This window comes from Megalobrama amblycephala, linkage group LG2 (assembly GCF_018812025.1).
Source record: "Megalobrama amblycephala isolate DHTTF-2021 linkage group LG2, ASM1881202v1, whole genome shotgun sequence".
NCBI lineage: Eukaryota > Metazoa > Chordata > Actinopteri > Cypriniformes > Xenocyprididae > Megalobrama > Megalobrama amblycephala.
Genome location: NC_063045.1, coordinates 9,925,366 through 9,940,611, shown reverse-complemented (window position 1 = coordinate 9,940,611; position 15,246 = coordinate 9,925,366). Strand labels below are relative to the sequence as shown.

Sequence of the window (15,246 nt, the reverse complement as noted above, 5' to 3'; positions counted from 1 at the left end):
GCCTACAACTTGAGGTGAGAAGAAGAAGCAGTCGTCTAGAAGCGAGCTGAACAAAAAGGTACTTTTTTTGCCTTTAGCTCAAAATTAGCCTTAGTGCATTCTGACTCATTTTGCCAGCACAGGTCACATTTTTATAGCCTCAACAGGATTTAGAGGCATCATATTATGACTTGATATGATTTAAAGATGTTTTCTCAAAGAACAAAATTGAAGACCAACCATGGATTCTAGTCAAATAAAGGCAAAAATTTCCATCACACATTTCCATAATGTTGAAAAATACAACACTTGAAAAATACAACACATCCAAAAAAAAAAAAAAAAAAAAACACCATGAATGGAGAAATTGTCTGCAACACATGAAGTATTAAAGGGATAGTTCACCCAAAAATGAAAATTATCCCATGATTTACTCACCCTCAAGCCATAGGTGTATATGACTATCTTCTTTCAGACAAACACAATCAGAGTTATATTTAAACATATCCTTAGTTCTCCAAGGTTTATAATGGTTGTGAATGGCAGCCCATATTCCCAAGACAGAAAAAAAACATCCATCCATCCAAAAAAAAGAAGAAAAAAAAAGAAGAATCTATATGACTCCAGTGGGTTAATAAAGGACTTTTGTTTTTGTAATAAAAATATCCTTATTTAAAACTTTTTAAATTCCAGGGAAGCAAACAGGTAAGGGGGAAAAAGGTGAGAACATTGTGTGGGGTTGGGGGCATGCTCCGCACAGATTTTTGCTTTACATGCTCATTTATGTATATATGCGCAAACAATTAACATGTTGTTGCAACATATTACCCAACACAAAACACCGGTCATGAATTAGAAGTCTAAAATGAAATTTTTTGAAGAGAAATGTCTGAAGATTTCAATAAAAGAGGAGCTTGAGTTTGTTGCACAGCCCTATTTGAAGCGTCTAAGCTTAAGATACTCCATCACGGGTTACTCTTGTGGCGCAAGTCAACTTACACATTCTGAGTGTGGTCGTCTGCCGGAAGAAATTTTAATTTATAAAGGTTTAAATATGGATATTTTTTTCTTACAAAAATGCATCCCTTTGCTTGAGAAGACCTTTATTAACCCCCTGGAAGTCATATGGACTCATCTTTTTTTGGCCTTCAAAATCTGGGCAGCCATTCACAACCATCATAAACCATGGAGGACTGAGAATATTTTTAATTATATCTCTGTGTTCATCTGAAAGAAGAGGGTGAGTAAATCATGGGATAATTTTCATTTTTGGGTGAACTGTCCATTTAATCACCACACTGCATGTTGCATGGGTCAAGGCAGGAGTACAAAACTTAGCTTACAGGCCAAGTAACTGATCAGGTGAGCATTTATGTGGAATATTTTCCAGAGAAGCGAGGCATTAGAGGTTTTGTTCCTATTAGAGAGTGAAAATTATCAGCAGCACTTCATAAACATTTTATTCAATTTTGTGGTCACACAATTAAGATATAAAGTAAAAAAAAAATAAACAAAATGTACAAATGTATTTTATAATTTAAAAAAAAAGGTTGATCACAGGCAGTTTGCCATTTAAGCTGGTTAAAAAGGCTATCCGCTTGTTAAGTCGTGACGTGAGGAACGCCGTCAGTGGGTTCAAGCCTCGACTCGTTTCACTTGAGAATGCCATCATCTCCACAGACGTTTATGAGCGCTATTTATTCATATTAAACATTTAACATTTTAAATTTAAACATTTAAAACACTTACAGTCTACAAAACAGTCAATACTTAAAAAAATACTTACAGTCTCTGTGCTCACAGCGTCACAGACATTAATATTTTAATGATTTATAAAAGATTAATCACTGTCTGGCCATCTGGGATTTTGGTATGGAGATAAAGGTTATGATTATAATTTTTTGTAGTATTACACCACATCGTGTGTGTATATTAGCACCATTTGTTGTATTCTTGTGGTATGAGAAAGAGCGTTTGGACCCGGAAGCACTGCAGCATGACGTCACACTTAACAACCGAATAGTTACAATAGCACCATAATTAGTCTTCTCCATTAACAACAATACCGGTGATAACACCAACAAAATCAGTAGTGCAGATTCAAATGCCTGACTACCTCACAGTATTTTACACATCCATGTACAAACTTCTGTGAAGAGCAGGTGTTGCAGCTGTGTGTCCATCTTGGCAACAAATTCAGTCATTTCTATCAGTTATGATTCAATATCCAAACAGGGCAAAATAACTGGTATATCAGTGCATTATTAGATCTTACAGTGTAAATGACAAGAAACAAAAACTAACTTCCTGTGTGGGCCAATTTAGCAGCTTTAACAAACCTCTATAATAAAAAATGTTAAGGCCCCACTGTTCTGTTGCTTGTTAAGTATTTCCTTGTTCTTCATGTTATTAGTGGTATGCTGTTTATTTGTAGCTTTTAAAGAAATGTCAATATAGCTTAAAAGGTTAGCTCATCCAAGAGTGAAATTTCTGTCATTAATTACTCACCCTGATGTCGTTTCACACTCGTAAGATCTTCAGAACACAAATGGAGAAATCTCAGAGCTTTCTGTCCCTTCACTGACAGCAACGCAACTAGCACATTCAAGGCCCTCAACAGTAGGAAAGATATTGTTAAAGTAATCCATGTGATCCCAGTGGTTTAAGCTCAATTTTATGAAACAACATGAGTGCTTTGTTTGCACAAAAAAACAATCGACCCTTTTATTTACAAATAAAACAGTGTCTGCTCTGGAGTCAACACAACACACATGCGTGGTGCTCTCCCTAATGGAATGGAGGTCAATATTTTCTTAAAGTGGTAAATCATGTCTTCTTTGTGCAAAGAAGCACAGGTGTCACTTCATAAAATTGAGGTTAAAGCACTAGATCACATGGATTACTTTAATAATATCTTTACTTTACCAATGAAGAGATAGAAGTTAGATTTCATCAAAAATATCTGCATATGTGTTTTGAAACTGAACAAAGGTCTTACAGCATGAGGGTAAGTAATTCACATAATTTTCATTTTTGGTATTGGTTAGGGTTGACAAATTTGAGGATTCAAATTTTCCATATTCTCATTTTCCATTTCAATTAACATATCAAAATAATTAGTAATGTTGCATGGTGTCTGCACCAATAGGCTCAAGGGTAGTGTGCTGAAATATATAACCACTGAACTTCAGGTGACCCAAGTTTGAGTCCCAGCTAGCAGACCCTTCCTGACCCTGTCCCCCTCCTCTCTCCCTCTTTGCTTCCTGTCTACTCGCTGTCTTCTCATAATAAAAGGCAAAAAACACAACAATTAAATTTTGAAGAAAAAAGAAAGTTACATTGAAGTCTCACTGGCAGCTTCAGGCTCAATCTCAGTATGATTAGGGGACAACTGATTAGTTGTGTTTGTCAGTATCCTCTACTCAGTCTGATTATAGGACGTCTCGTTGGCATCATCCACCAGTGAAATCTCGTTCTGATTAGGGCACAATTCTTTAACACCATCTGCCTGCAAGAAAACAGATTTACAGAAGGTAAAAAAAAAATAATTAATAAATAAATAAATAAATAAGCTGAAGAAAAAAAATCCAAATTAGCCCTAAAAATAAGATGAACCTGATCAAATTATTTGGTCTCTATGACTTTTGTCAATACTTGACAACAACTGGATTATGTTTGCATGAAAGTGTCTGAAGCATTATGATACACATATCACATTCAGAAAATATTTGAATGGGGGGTCAGTTAGAATATTTTAAACTCATGCTTGAAAGGGTTAATACAAGTTATTACAAAGATACAATGATTGCGTTATGTACAGAAGCATGCGTGAGTCCGTTATATTGATGCGCAAACAACTCATGCATGAGCGCTCATGATGCACTGATGACACATTGTATTTATGCACATTTCAGTACATTCACGTTGTTTTCACACACATTCAGGATAATGTTTGGATTTGTCCTGTGTATGTTGCTGTGTACTTTAGTTTATATGAAGGTCAAGGTGGTTGGTTTAGGTTTTTTGGCATCTCCATGTGATCCTGTTCAGTATCACAACTTGACTTGTCTAAAATGTAAACAAGCCATTTGCTGTTGCACACACTATACACTGTGAATTCTGAAACGTTTTTTGCTGCAATTTTTTTATGGGAGCTTTGGTGTACATAAATGTATGAATTATACAGACTCGTCATTTGGTTATTTGGTGTCCTTTTGGAGTCTGCAAGTGTACTTTTTTGGAAAGACACCCAAATTTACCTTGAAAAAAGCTTTAAAAAAATAGTATTGTGAGAATCACACTTCGATGGTTTACTTTCCTGGAAATAGGCAATGAGAGCAAAATGGACATGTTAAGCAAGATATATGGTGTATGCTTAATTTCTCGATAAATGTGCGATTAATCACAATTAAAAAATTTAATCTATTGACAGCCCTAATATATATATATATATATATATATATATATATATATATATATATATATATAATAAATGTGTGTGTGTGTGTGTGTGTGTTTTGCTAGGTGATTAAAAAAAGTGACAAAATGGGAAAACATTTCAAAGTGCACATTTGTATTACACCTGAAACCTAGAACAGGGCCATAATGATCTACGGTAAATAAATATAATTATGATGATAATATAATTAAATCATTCCAATTACATAATACGAAATGTGTCCATGCTCTGCGGAAGAGTCAGTTATTGTTTTATGTTTCATATGTAATGATTTCTGAATCAAACCAAGTAAACACAAACATGTTGCCAGCTTGCAGATTTAAATGTTTTTTGTACTCATACAAATTTAGTGCACATAGTTTCTTACCTGATCATTGTGCTGCATCCCTGCATCCTGAAAAACAGTAACAAACACAATTAAACACATTGGTTATTTAGAATAATCTTTTTAAAAGGTCTTTAAAACACAATTTCCATCTTGTTACTTCAGCTGTGAGTAATATAGCAATGGTCAAATCATGAGAACTATTTGATCATTTCAGATCGTTCTTCTGAACCAGTTCATGGATGAGCCAGTTCACCAAATTGGACTGAATTGTCTGAAACAGTGTGCAGCTCAAGTCAGTGCTGATGCAGGTTTACTTAATCAAAACTCACTTTTCACATGCGTCACTCAGACTCAATAACGGTCTATAGCTATAAGCTGTGCCACAGTTCAAAGGCTGTGTCCTCTAAAGGGCGCATTTGGAGGCCGATTGCGTCACCAAAGTGCAACGAAGGCTGTCCCAATTCAAAGACTCCTTCAAATGCGGCCACCAAATCCGCCCTTCATTTCTTGTGAAAAGGATACAACAGATGGATCCTTTGCAGCCTTGCCTATCCCAGAATTCATTGCACGCCTGTGATGACAGGATTTATTTGAGAGAGATTGCCCAATCACACTGTTAAAGGGTTCTATATACTTGAATAATCTGATGTATGTAATGCTAAAATTTTAATTTGAAAGTTAAAATGTTGACTCATATCATGATTTTATATAGTTTAAACTTTTAATTATGTACATAAATGGACCATGGTGAACATACACTATATTGCCAAAAGTATTGGGACACCCCTCCAAATCATTGAATTCAGGTGTTCCAATCACTTCCATGGCCACAGGTGTATAAAATCAAGCACCTAGGCATACAGACTGCTTCTGCAAACATTTGTGAATGAATGGGTCGCTCTCAGAATCTCAGTGAATTCAAGCGTCAACTGTTAGTGGTATCATAACAAAGTGGAAGCAATTGGGAACAACAGCAACTCAGACATGAAGTGGTAGGCCACGGTCATGTAAAATCACAGAGCGGGGTCAGCGCATGCTGAGGCTCACAGTGCACAGAAGTCAACAACTTTCTACAGAGTCTTCAGATTAGCTCAAGAACAGTGTGTAGAGAGCTTCATGGAATGGGTTTCATGGCCGAGCAGCTGCATCCAAGCCTTGCATCTCCAAGTGTAATGCAAAGCGTCGGATGCAGTGGTGTAAAGCACACCGCCACTGGACTCTAGAGCAGTGGAGACGTGTTCTCTGGAGTGACCAATCACACTTCTCTGTCTGGCAATCCGATGGATAAGTCTGGGTTTGGGGGTCGCCAGGAGAACGGTACTTACCTGACTGCTTTGTGCCAAGTGTAAAGTTTGGTGGAGGGGGATTATGGTGTGGGGTTGATTTTCAGGGGTTGGGCTTGACCCCTTAGATCCAGTGAAAGGAACTCTTAATGCTTCAACATACCGAGACATTTTGGACAATTTCATGCTCCCAACTTTGTGGGAACAGTTTGGGGATGGCCCCTTCCTGTTCCAACATGACTGCACACCAGTGCACAAAGCAAGGTCCATAAAGACATGGATGAGCGAGTTTGGTGTGGAGGAACTTGACTGGCCTGCACAGAGTCCTGACCTCTTCCCAATAGAACACCTTTTGGATGAATTAGAGCGGAGACTGTGAGCCAGGCCTTCTCGCCAACATCACTGCCTGACCTCACAAATGCGCTTCTAGATGAATGATCAAAAATTCCCATAAACACACTCCTAAATCTTGTGGAAAGCCTTCCCAGAAGAGTTGAGGCTGTTATAGCTGCAAAGGGTGGGCCAACTCCATATTATACACACACACTGTGTGGCTAGGTGCTTACCATTCATTAACAGCATTGCCCCAGCAACAGCAATTACAGCTGCCTCCTGCACTGACTGGAGCCAGTTGCCAACTACTCAGCTTTTTAGAGAGAGAGTGAGAGAGAGAGATGCCACAAGAAGCCTCAGGCAGGAAGAGACATCGGACATGTGCTGACCTGTCCAATATGGCTACATTAACTCCACTTTAGACATACACTCAAGAGGGGCAGTTGTGGCCTAATGGTTAGAGGGTCAGACTTGTAATGAACCCCTGAGGTATGACTGAGGTACCCTTAAGCAAGGCACCTAACCTCAATTTCTCCCCGGGTGCCGCAGCAAAAATGGATGCCCACTGCTCCAGTGGTGTGTTCACTGCTCACTGCTGTGTGTGTGCACTTGGATGAAATAAATGCAGAGTATGAATGAGTATGGGTTCACAAATGAATGAGTATGGGTTGCCATACTTGGCCACATGTCACATCACTCAAATTTCCCCAAAAACTTCATCTCTGGGAATCCCCACTGCCATTTTGAAGTTCCCGTCAAGCAAGGGAAGATTACTTTAAATAGCATGTCTGCTTACTTCAGGCAGTTCCAACAGATCACAATGCAGCACAATGGTCTGAGTATTTCAGAAACTGCTGATCTACTGGGATTTTCACACACAGCCATCTCGGAGTATGGTCAGAAAAAAAAGAACAAGAAAATATCAGTGAGCAGCAGTTCTATAGTGATGTCGCCGTCGACCATTATGACTGCGGTTACACACATTTAGTGGGAAAAGACTGCATTGGTTTTCAGTGTGAATGTCACAAAAACACAAAGCCGAAAGCTACCGAAAAAAAAAAAGAAGCAAATGTATCGCTGCAATTCACAGAAACAGCTGGACTCCAGGCAGAGAAACATGGATTTGCAGTTATCATTTTGTGTCAAAATGTTGGATTTTGCAGTAAAATCATACCCTATATATTGCATTGTTATATATTGTGTTGCCAACTCAATTAAATATTTACCATCTTACATTCTGCATAATTGGGTGTTTAAAAAAGTCATCACTCCGTTTAGACCTACGGCGTTCACCGGCGTCGAAATCAGGCACATATAAATGTCAGGAAGCACAATTCATGGCTGCATGTCAATATCCACACGTCCTGATATTGCTGAGTTAGATGCGCTCCTGGGTCAACATATTTTGTTGATCCTGAAACAACATTCTAGTCTGAAAATTTAGTCTTAACCCTATTCCTACCCCTAAACCTAACCCTACCCATAAGTTATCCCAAAAATCTGAGAGAAATGATAGATGAATAACACTGATGTAGAAGCACCAATTCATCATTTTAAGCCTAAACTTGACATAATCTGTAAACTTGTCCCTCAAATCTGATTGGTTGATTTGAATGTTGTTCCAGGATCAACAAAAATGTTGACCCAGGAACATGTTGAACTCAGCAAAATCAGGTTATGCGTCAATATCCATGGATTAGGTTTATTTGACAAGTTGTAAGGAACACTTTTCTGTGGCCAGACAGTGTACATAATTACTATAGTAACCGTTATATTGAAATTATATAAAAAATAATTGTAGTGATAGATGCCCCTTTCTCACATTTGAGCCCCTGCCCCCTCTCTGAACATCCCTGATCAGGGGCACAAAAAAACTTGGATCAGTACATCCCTAGTATTGAGGTTCTGGTTACTGAAAAAACACTAGGAAAGAACCAGTTTGCAGAAAAGAATCAAACTTCTCATCAGTACTGTAATTCTTACCTTTTCTTCTTATTTGACGCTTGCAGCAAAAAATCACAACAGCCGCCACAAGCAGTAAGACACCAACAGCTATTCCTGCTGCAGCACCTGAAGACAGACCTGAATCTGGAACAGCTGAAGACAGACAATCATTATTATTTATAGAGTGACTGATAATCATTTTTACTAATGTCTCCTCATATTTGCACTTTCGGCTTTGGCCATCAGTTGTAAGTTTAATATAACTGATAAATGGCGCCATCTGGTGTTTTTTTAATGTTAATAACTAATATTTTTTGAAAAGCATGTGTTGGTTGTGTCAAAATGGTGTGTAGCTCAGTGTGAAGGTGATTGTCAATTATAGTGTAATATGATCAATAAAATAAAAGCTAACGCTCTCTAACATTCCACAATGAAAACATTTTAAATTTGTTCAAGGAAGATAAAACTAAACTCTACTCACCAGTGACAGAAACACTGAAGCCCCTTTTTATGTTGAAGCTGCTGCTGCTGATCTGTAGATTATATTCTCCAGAGTCTGTGTTTTTGGTGTTTGTGATGGTCAGAGATCCAGTCTGATGATCCAGCTTCAGTCTGTCTCTGAATCTCTCTTCAGTATGAACATATGTACAGATCTTACTTGGATCTCCAATGATTTCAGCAACGAGTGTGTTATTAAAATGCCATGTCATCTCATCATTTGGGTTTTTTATTACACCAGGATCTAAAGTAACAGATTCTCTCTCCTTCACTGACTTTCTCTTCACTTCATCTCTTTCAGCAGCAGAAACACCTGAAACACAAACCAACAGCTGCTCTATTATGCCAAAAACACACACACACAAATGGGAAAGAACTGTGGAAATTAAAACAATATACTACTGTGTATATACTGTATATACAGTTGTGCTCAAAATTATTCATATCCTTTGTATATATGACCAAAGAAGGCTGTGAAAATAAATCTGCATTGTTAATCCTTTTGATCTTTTATTTTAAAAATTTACAAAAATCCAACCGTATATTGAAGAATAAGAGTATTTTAAATGAGGGGAAATCTCATTATGAAATAAATGTTTTTCTCTAATACACACTGCTCACAATTAATCATACCCTTTTATTCAATTCTTTTTGCAACCTCCTTTTGCCAAGATAGCAGCTCTGAGTCGTCTTCTATAATGCCTGATGATCACCTGACAAAAGATCAGAGACCATTCCTTCATGCAGAATCTCTCCAGATCCTTCAGATTCCCAGTTTCATGTTGGTGCTTCTTCTCTTCGGTTCACTCCACTCATTTTCTATAGGGTTCAGGTCAGGGGACTGGGATGGTCATGGCAGAAGCTTCATTTTGTGCTCAGTGACACATTTTTGTGTTGATTTTGATGTTTGTTTTGGATCATTGTCCTGATGGAAGCTCCAACCACGGCCCATTGTAAGAGTTCTAACAGGGACAGTCAGGTTTTGATTTTTTATCTTTTGCTGTTTGATTGAATCCATGATACCATCTATCTGAACAAGATGTCCAGGATCTCCGGCAGAAAAATAGGCCCACAACATTAAAGATCCAGCAATATATTTCATTTTACACAAGGGGTACTTTTTAAAATTAGCTTTTTTAGCAGCAAACTCTTAAGATTGGTTTGGTGCACACAGGGATAAAAAGTACCCCATGTGTACAATGAAATATACTGCTGGATCTTGTTCAGATACATGGAATCATGGATTCTATCTGTTAGAACTCGTATAATGGACCGTGGACGGATCATCCGTCGGGACAATGATCCAAAAACAAACATCAAAATCAACACAAAAATGTGTCACTAAACACAAAATGAAGCTTCTGCCATGACCATCCCAGTTCCCTGACCTGAACCCTAAAGAAAATGAGTGAAGTGAACCGAAGAGAAGAAGCACCAACATGAAACTGGGAATCTGAAGGATCTGGAGAGATTCTGTATGAAGGAATGGTCTCTGATCTTTTGTCAGGTGATCATCAGGCATTATAGAAGACGACTCAGAGCTGTTATCTTGGCAAAAGGAGGTTGCAAAAAGAATTGAATAAAAGGGTATGATTAATTGTGAGCAATGTGTATTAGAGAAAAACATTTATTTCATAATGAGATTTCCCCTCATTTAAAATACTCTTATTCTTCAATATACGGTTGGATTTTTGTAAATTTTTAAAATAAAAAGATCAAAAGGATTAACAATGCAGATTTATTTTCTTTAGTCATATTTACAAAGGGTATAATTTTGAGCACAACTATATATGTTATATAACAAATATAACTTTCTTTTAAACAGGTTCACTCATGAAATTCCTTAAATGACTCACCATGAACAGAAACACTGAAGATCTTTTCACTGTCGCTGCTGCTGGTGATCAGTAGTTTATATTCTCCAGAGTCTGTGTTTCTGGTGTTCGTGATGGTCAGAGATCCAGTCTGATGATCCAGCTTCAGTCTGTCTCTGAATCTCTCAGTTCCTTCATTACACTGAACATCTGTACAACTATAACTGAGATCTCCAGTGATTTGAGCGATGCGAGTGTTATTAAAATACCATGAGATATCGTCTTGTTTGTCTGTTTCAACATTAGTGTTTAGAGTGACTGAATCTCCCTCCATCACAGACACTTTAACTCTATTAGTGCCAGATGAACCTATAGAAACGAACAATTATAAACCAAATAAAATTATAAAACAGGAAGTGCTGTGAAAATGTTTTCTACAGATCACAGAGATTGTGAGAAATATGTCTGGATACGCGATGGCCAGTCCGGACTGCCTTATATTTAGCACAGTTATTATATTAATAATTAAACATGATAGCACTTTGGGTGAAAAAGGTCATCCTCCATTCTTTTAAACTACTCCTCAACATGCATGCAGTGTAAATAAAGCAGTTACATCAATGAGATGATCCGCGGCCACACCCCCTGTGCTAATGGTACAGCCCACAGCGCAAATTACAAGACAAACAATGGAAAAATAGAAATCGGTTAGATTTCATTTATTCAAATGCTTGTTTCTAAAGTCGTAATTTAGCCAAAGTAAAATTGAAAAAAGGGGTAAAATGGCAAATATCCATTGATGATGTAACCGAAAAACAAGAAAAATGAACGTCTGGTTTCAATTTTTCATTTTTGCCTTTGCATTGTATGGTCTGAAAATTGAATTGTGAAGTGTTACACGGACCAAATTCATAATTACCTGCCTTCCCTGTTCTTAAAGTTAAGCCTATTCTCATAGATTTATATCACCCATTAAGAATATTACACATAAAACTCTATTTGCTATTAAATGCAAAATGTAGCCTACTTTTAATAGTGGGTTATGCAGTAAAAGAAAAAAATAGCCTACTACTTTTTCTTTGATGTTCATTTATTCATTTGGCATAAGTTTTTTATTCAGTTTACATTGATGCGTTTCTACTTCATATGATACAATGCAGCACGTGGAAGAAATTGCGGAGACGTGGGACAAACATATTCTGCCAAATTACTGCGCAACGTTTGTTATTCATTTTTATGGTTGACTAGAACAGAGATTGTAACGTAGAATGTCTTACCGTCTGCAAATAAAAACAAAAACACAAAACTTAAAATCACGTCCATGCTTTCCATGCACTTTGCGCGCCAATACTCTATAAAGAAATTTCCCGCGAACTGTTGTGCGGAAATCCCCGCCCTGCAACCAATTCGTTGGCTGAAGTTACAGTGACTGGGGGTGTAGGTAATCATTACTGTGATTGACATGGCCAATAAAATGTTTAGAATCGGCTCCAGGGGTTACCGCTGAACTGGTTTGGGGGGGAGGAACACGCATTTACAGGTGGATGCACAAACACGGGTCTCCGAAGAATGACAGGAGAACTGAACTCTTTATATATGGTATTTGAATGTTCACATCCATTGGCATCATTCAGTTGTGCTGAATTTTCTAACATATACACCATGTATTAAATGTGGTATTCCATCGCGCGCATTAACACATGAAGAAATGGACAGCGAGCGGCTTGTGAAAGTGAAAGTAAAATAGCGGAAACTAATGTCACGAACGAGATGTTTCATAATAAAAGTCACTCCAGTCAGGGGCGTAGCAGCCATTTTAAAAGTGGGGGGGACAGCTGTATGGTGATGTGACCCAAAGCTGATGTTCATAATAATAAATTCTAAATAGAATACCAATTGGCATTTTACAGCACCCCAGTGGCAATTTTGGGAACATGCCGTGATAGCTTACAGGAACCTATTTTTGTGAAATCATCCTCAAAATTTAAAAATACTGCAGGACTTTGAGACCAATGTGAGACCATCTATACTTTATTTAGATAAAGATATTTTATGATATTTAAAATATTCTCTGCATTCAATAATAAAATGCCTTAAACTGGAAATTCAGTGTTTAATCTTGTCATTATAAATTACTCTATTCTCCTATTTGATACTGTTCAGTGCTTTGACACAATCTGTATTATTAAAAGCACTATATAAATAAAGGTGATTGATGGTTGATCTTTTGTTTTAAGGAATTAAATTGATGTGTAATTCCTTAAAATATTGGCAAACAGTTCCAATTAAGAAAACACTGCCTTAAAATAGTCAATCTGCTTTTTTTTATACAAATCTCACCTGTACACATTCTGGAGAGGTTGAGCAACTGTCCCCTCTCTCTGTCAGTGACGTCACAGCCTGCCTTTCCTACAGACCAGTTAGGACATAAAGTAGAATATTTACATAAAGTATAAAAAAATATATATTTTAAATTTGATAAAGTATTTTAAGATATTCGGTGCAAAACAAATTTGATTTATTGTGAAAGGATAATTCTACTCCGCGAGCAGCACGTAGGCAACAAAAGACAGCAGAAACCAATAATTTGTTACGTCTCATTTAGCAGACGCTTTTATACAAAGCAACAAGTAGGAGAGCATTTAACACACTGAATCCGGCGCGACGTGACGAGGTCCATACAGGTTCTGTTGTCTTTTGACGTTACAGTAGTTTAAATCATAACATGAAAACTTTATCGCGTGATTCGTGTCATCACGACATACTGTAACATACTTACAGTGTGTGTTTGAAAAAAGGATGTAATCGTCCTTTGCTTTTTTTCTGGGGTGCATTTTATCCCAGACGGCGAATGAACGAACGAAAACTCACAACACCAACAAGAGATTTGAAGCTCATAGCAGACGCGCCCAAGAGATGATTCGCTCTGTGATTGGCTGAATGTTAGTTCACTCAAATCTAAGTAACAAATCAGAGAACACTGCCGGTGCCGGAAATATTCACGCTGGATCCAAAAAAATAGCAGGGGTCAGAATCACCAGTTTCTAAAAGTGCGGGGGACGTGTCCCCCCGTCCCCCCGGTTGCTACGCCCCTGACTCCAGTGTACGCACACGTAGGGAACTCTCTAAACGAGAGATTGGACTTTCGCTGTGATCTGTCAGCATCACTTGAGTTTTCTGTTAGCTGAATGTTATATTATTTTATTCTATAGCTGAATATTGCACAATAGACACAATTACACACAGAGAAGATCTTCAAAATATATATATATTTTTTATTATTTTTTAAAATATTATTGGTCTTGATATCTTTTGACCCATCCTTCACCTAATTTGATTTTTTAATTTGCCACACATCACAGGGGTTTGTAATCCCAGTCATCAGTTAAGAAACAGGCGCCTCAAATATAATTAGAGATTGTAAGACAGCTTAAAAAAGTTTTAAATTCATGTTTACCTTTATTGCCACTGTTCATGTTCACAGTTGTGTTGATTTTGCATTTGTTTGACAGATGAAAAGGGAACAAATGATCAGCAAAATATTGTGAAGCTCTGTGAGGCTCTATTCGGCCTGTCTTTACACATTAAGTATGCCTTCGTCATAATTAATTTATGAACTTCAGGGATGTATTGGATTGAATTGGATAGGTATCTGATATGAAAATCAGTTCTTCAATAGTACATCCAGTCATAGCCCCATGGTAGATGACATGTCCAGAGGTAGATTGGTATCTATTAGAGATTAAAAGGAAAGAAGAAAGTGCTGATCTTGTTGGGGTGTTTAATGATTATATTACTGAAGTATACAAAAACTTTACTCAAATATACAGATGGCACTAAGAACCCTGAAACAGGGGTAACAGGAATGAGTGTGGTGGTTCCAGCATGAGGAATTTAAATCAATAGAAGAACTTCTAATAATTTAACAGTATGTACAGTACAGTGGAGATGGTTGCAATTTTAGTTGCATTACGTTGGGTGGATAAAGCAAAAATTGACAAAATCATAATATGTACAGACTCAGCTTAGCTCAAGTTAGTCTAATATCATTCCATTCAAGTCGTCAGGATATACTATATGAAATTCTCTACTCAGTTACAAGAATACCACACCAGGGTGGACTAGTTACATTTTTATGGGTTCCGGCGCAAATAGGAGTGGAGGACATTAAAAAAGTGGACAAGGTCACAAAGAAGGCATTAAAGAGGGAAAATGTAGAAATGCAAACAAGAATCAGTAAAGCGGAAGTAAAATGTATAATCTGGGAAAAAATTAACCAAAAATGGCAAGAAATGTGGGATTGACCAGACTGACTTTATTTCTGTCACACGTCTACAGAAGATCTTGAGAATTAACAGAGGTTTAGATGTTGATGTCTAATTGAAAATGTTTCATTTGATCACTGTCATGTAGATTAGTATTTGCTTTAGTTGAGCTCTTGACCCTTAACTTTTGTTGAGTTGCTTTTTTTCAGCAATTGCAGGTGTTTTCAGAAAACATTTTTGCATTGATAAAGCAGATCAACATTGTAAGGTTCCACCCACTAGCCCAACGACGACGGCATCTAGTGGCCTGGTTGAAGGTATTGCACGTGTTCGTCCTCTGGTA

General features: G+C 37.4%; 1 protein-coding gene across 2 annotated transcripts; it reads right to left on the bottom strand.

The window, feature by feature from the left end:
* Positions 1–1,255: 1,255 nt before the first annotated feature.
* Positions 1,256–13,701, bottom strand: LOC125263505 (carcinoembryonic antigen-related cell adhesion molecule 1-like). Of its 2 annotated transcripts, XM_048182499.1 has the most exons (7): positions 13,418–13,701; positions 11,916–13,047; positions 10,681–11,007; positions 8,808–9,137; positions 8,366–8,479; positions 4,806–4,832; positions 1,256–3,487 (listed from the first exon to the last, which is right to left on the bottom strand). In XM_048182499.1, exons 2-6 carry the CDS (start codon positions 12,100–12,102, stop codon positions 4,810–4,812), a joined length of 981 nt encoding a protein of 326 aa, XP_048038456.1. In that variant the 5' UTR covers positions 12,103–13,047; positions 13,418–13,701; the 3' UTR covers positions 1,256–3,487; positions 4,806–4,809. The 2 variants fall into 2 exon arrangements, with proteins under 2 accessions (XP_048038456.1, XP_048038455.1); XM_048182498.1 differs by having other exon boundaries at positions 11,916–13,701.
* Between the last annotated feature and the right edge of the window lie 1,545 nt (positions 13,702–15,246).